Source organism: Harmonia axyridis, chromosome 1 (assembly GCF_914767665.1).
Source record: "Harmonia axyridis chromosome 1, icHarAxyr1.1, whole genome shotgun sequence".
Taxonomy (NCBI): Eukaryota; Metazoa; Arthropoda; class Insecta; order Coleoptera; family Coccinellidae; genus Harmonia; species Harmonia axyridis.
Window position 1 is genome coordinate 57,472,122 of NC_059501.1, and position 4,450 is coordinate 57,476,571.

Below are 4,450 nucleotides of genomic sequence, written 5' to 3' on the forward strand. Positions count from 1 at the left end.
ATCATTTCGTCACAACATAATTTTGTCGGAAAATAGATTAGATTCGACTCGCTGATGCCAAATCCGACATCAAACTCGATTCTAGACTATACATATGTATAGAATAAAAATATTGAATTGAAGTGATTAAATTCGAATGAATATTTTGTCCTGCATGAAAAGCATCATTATATCATTATCAGATTCTGATGAATAATTTTGTTTTCAATTGGGGGGGGGGGCTTAAAATGAGAATTCAATATATTTTACTATGTATTTTGATATTATCAGTCTTTCTATGAATGACAAATACCTAGGTGTCTATATCATAGAATTTAGATTTTAATACTGGTTTTAAATAGATAACGATGAAACATTCACCTTTTAATTCTTTCAATAGAAGAAATTAAATTTTCTTTTTTCATTGTTTTGAATCTAACTTAATTTTACGAGATCGTCTGCCCATATTTACATGGGCGTTGGTATTAGTAGGAACCTGGATGTCTTGCTCAACCTCTGAGACTTCTGGATGATCTTCTATGTGTGCACTCTCAGTTTCAGTTTCGTCTTCAATATTACCGAAATTCCTGTTCAAATCGTAGAACCTCGGACTATCGGAGCAGTCCATGGATTCATCAGCTCTTGTGCAAGTGAAAATTTCCTGGAAATATCAGTATGTATCAGATTGTTGAGTGATGAAATGATAAAAAAAAATGAGAAAGAATAATAAACAAAATATATATTTTGCTCATAACATACCAAAGAAAGCTTTGTTAAAACGTTCTCAAATGATTTTGAGTATTTACACACTATATGGTTTTAACAAAGTGGTGAAAGAAAGAAAAATCAACCATTGAATTTGGAGCTGCTTTAATTATAAGTCTTCTAAGATGGGTTGTTAAGGGAACAGATAATTTGTTAATCTGAGCTCACTGTTGCTATTTCAGGGTTATTATTTCTTGTTTAAATATAAAAATTTTCATTTTGTTAGAATTTTTGTATTTTCCTGGACATTTGTATATTATTTAATTTTATATTTTTTTATTTTGGGGTTGAGTAGAGTAGCTCAAGCTAGACTTCGCCCCTATATCATGTATTATTTTTTTTTTAAATGAAGGCACTATTATTATTATTATTATAAAATCAGTTTTTCACCAGATCTTTTATATATTTTTAAGGAAATATAACAATGGAATAGGCTGGAATGGTGGAATCATTTGGTGATAATGATCACCTTTAGAGAAAAAAAAAGTTTGGTTAAATCCAATAACTCCAACAGTGATACAGAAACAAAACAGACCTCTCGATGTAATCATAAAATGAAAAGAAATGACCGCATAATACAATTTTGAAAATAAAATCTGTCTCATTGAATTCAGAGCCAAGAACTTCTTATAGTTTTTTTTTGTGTTCTTATGATCTAAAAGATCATTAAATGAAATTTTAGGTGTAAAATTTAGATCCTCAAAGATGAACATATTTCTATATTAATTATGTATAAGTAAAACTGATTCAGTTCCATACATCATCCATCGTTCAACGGATATTTAAGCATGATTTACACTTATCATTTTGTGATGATATATTATAATTATTATCAAAATGTGAACTTACTTGGTTGAATACTGTTTCCTCCGGACAAATGAAACTCCATCTGAATGTCTGATTATGACCATCTGAGTAAGTAATTGGAAGGCACACATGGAAGATTTGGCAATCGTTATCTACATCGGCATAATATCCATAATCTCTTCCATCACATTGAAAGCTATCGCTGATGTCTGTTCTTATGCTTGTAGCGTTGCTTGGCAATGTCATAAGTTGTGGTGGGGGAAGGTTATGAGGTATTACCTGAAAATCAGTAGTTAAGTTTAATAACAGATCGTATAAAACATAGAAAGCTTTATGTAATTCACGCATTTCGTTGTCCAACATAATATTTTTTCACTTTGCCAATTTGAAAAATACAAAATGAAAAGTTGCAAAATAATTTATAGCAATAGATCCTTGATTCACATGAACTGTGTGCTTTCCAGAATTCTCAATAGAAAAGTATGAGAATGAGATTTCAAATAAAGCAAGTTCAACATAAATGTAGTTTGATTCCCGCAATATCTCAAAAATAATTCAACTAATTATTTCTTCCTTATTCGAATGATAATGGAAGAAACTTATCGAATATGTGAATTCACTCCGTACGAGAATTCATCAATTTCGATTCCAAGACTTAAAATCGGGTATCTATTTTATACTATATTAAGAACGTTCATTCGCAGTTTTCATTGATTGGTGAGATATGATTAAAATGAATTTTGGTTAGGAAAATGTTAATTTTGCCAACGTGTGTTTTCTTAAGAAAAAAGCTATTTTTTTTTACCTTCTAGATAAAGTTAAATTTTTCTTATTCAACATTCCTTATCGTATGACTTTGATAGTTATTTTTCGAGTGAAATAAACGATTATTTATGACTCATTATATGAAATGACAATTATGTAGGTATTATAGATATAATTTCTCCTTGTATCAAAATCAATCTAATTTTTATTTGGATTATTTGCCTATACAGGGTATATATAAATAGTTGCGAAAAAAATTAGGGGGTAATTCTTTGTCAAAAAATAGAGTGGGTCTTTCATATCAATATTTTTTTTTGATCCCGAAAGGTCCTCGTAGTATTCAATTTTTTTCTTAAGATCCAAAAAAGTTCACAAAAATAAAATTAGGCTGACATTTTTTGCAGGCGAAAAGGTATTTTTTAAAAAAAATTTTTTTGGTAGTGTTTCTGTATGATTCCAAGGGGTAGAAAAAGCCACCTCTCAAACTTGTTTCACAATAACTTTTTCTATATTCACATTTTACAATGACAAAGTTAATTTTACATGGACTGATCCATTTTTTACAAGTAAGATCTCTTGTAATTTTTTGCTAAAATTCACGGTTTTTGAGAAAAAAAAATTATCAACACAATATACGCCTGAGTTTATGCAGCAATTATTTTCGACTTCTAATTTATCCAATGGACAGATGTTAAAACGATATTTTCATTGAGAACTGGTACAAATATAGAATAAAAGTAACAAAAAAATTATAAACTTTTCACAAATTAAAAATTACTTTTCGAGCGCCATGTTTAGGTAGCTGCAACTAAGAAAGGAAATACTCGAAAAAAAGTTTATATGAAAGACCCACCCTATTTTTTGACAAAGAATACCCCCCTAAATTTTTTCACTTCTATTCATATACACCCTGTATATTGGGTAAATTTCATGACAATTAATATTGGATAATGTTTTTTCGATATTATTCTTGAATTACGGTTATTTTCATTATTTATATCATCATATATCTATCATTTATAGTAAAATAAATTTCTGAAATAATGGACGGTCCAGTCATTGAGATGGATATTGAATTAATAACTTTTATCACTAAGTCATGTAAAATAAAAAATATAGCAACCTCTCAATATATAATATATATTATGTACTTATGAAGTCCTGTATTGAAATATTCTGTGAAATACTTAGTAGGATATAAGAAACTACTTTTTCAATAGAATTCCATATTTTCTACATTCCAATAAGTGAAATATTCAAATCGACGTTGATATAAACTCCTCTGTTCTAGTTTTTTTCAACGAGTTGATAAATCCTTTCGTGGACACTCACCCTCAACTTCGGTGCACCGTACACTGCACAAAACATAAAAGGCAAAAACACAACGTACTTCATATTTCTATGAACTTACTACGACTACCTTTCTTCCACGAAAACCAAACGGATTATGTCACAAGAAGCGAATACCAAATGTCTTATATACTCGAATAGGAACTGAAAAATAAATAAAAGAGAAACAGAGAATAAAGACGGCATGGTATGTCCTTATATCCTTGCGGAAGCTCTGTGCTCTTTAGCATTTTCGGATGCAACGTACGTTTCTTTGGATGCCGCGCGTGCTTTGACGTCTAGTCACATATTTCCCACGGGATTTTAGCGTTATGTCGCCTGACCTACCAAGCTTTCGGGGCCAAGTCTCTTCGATTGATTTGGGTTGTTCTGGTTTTTGCTCGGCGGTACTTGTTTCAGTAACCAGAGCTCCAAAAAGAACAATACTTTCCAATGAAAAGAAACACTCAAAGGAGGAATCAAAAGAATTACTGTAATAATTCACAAATATTTTGAGTATTTAACAGAGAAATAACCATCATAACTATTGACCCAATGAAAGTAATATATATAATGTTACTACAGCTTTGCTCAGTCGAATACTTTCCCGAATTTTTATTAAAGCAGAAAGGATCACTTCTCAGTGTGCACTAGTAAGGTTGAATTAGTATGTTACAAAACATTGAATATTTAGTGATTTTTATTTAATTCAATTCTATAATTACATACAGCTCTGATAGATTGAACTTTGAGGTTGACTTTTATGATTATTAAACAATAAAGACATTGAATATTTCAAAAAATA

At 30.0% G+C, this 4,450-nt stretch overlaps 1 protein-coding gene across 1 annotated transcript; it reads right to left on the bottom strand.

The window, feature by feature from the left end:
* Positions 1-239: 239 nt before the first annotated feature.
* Positions 240-3,798, bottom strand: LOC123682901. The gene is made up of 3 exons (XM_045621722.1): positions 3,649-3,798; positions 1,594-1,830; positions 240-640 (listed from the first exon to the last, which is right to left on the bottom strand). Exons 1-3 carry the CDS (start codon positions 3,709-3,711, stop codon positions 401-403), a joined length of 540 nt encoding a protein of 179 aa, XP_045477678.1. The 5' UTR covers positions 3,712-3,798; the 3' UTR covers positions 240-400.
* Between the last annotated feature and the right edge of the window lie 652 nt (positions 3,799-4,450).

What these genes read in the sequence shown, in the direction of transcription:
- LOC123682901 (XM_045621722.1), bottom strand. Translation starts at nt 3,711, where the DNA reads ATGAAGTACGTTGTGTTTTTGCCTTTTATGTTTTGTGCAGTGTACGGT. An exon ending in ACGGTGCACCGAAGTTGAGG is followed by an intron (nt 1,831 to 3,648) that starts GTGAGTGTCCAC and finishes ACTGATTTTCAG; the next exon opens with GTAATACCTCATAACCTTCC. An exon ending in AGGAAACAGTATTCAACCAA is followed by an intron (nt 641 to 1,593) that starts GTAAGTTCACAT and finishes TGATATTTCCAG; the next exon opens with GAAATTTTCACTTGCACAAG.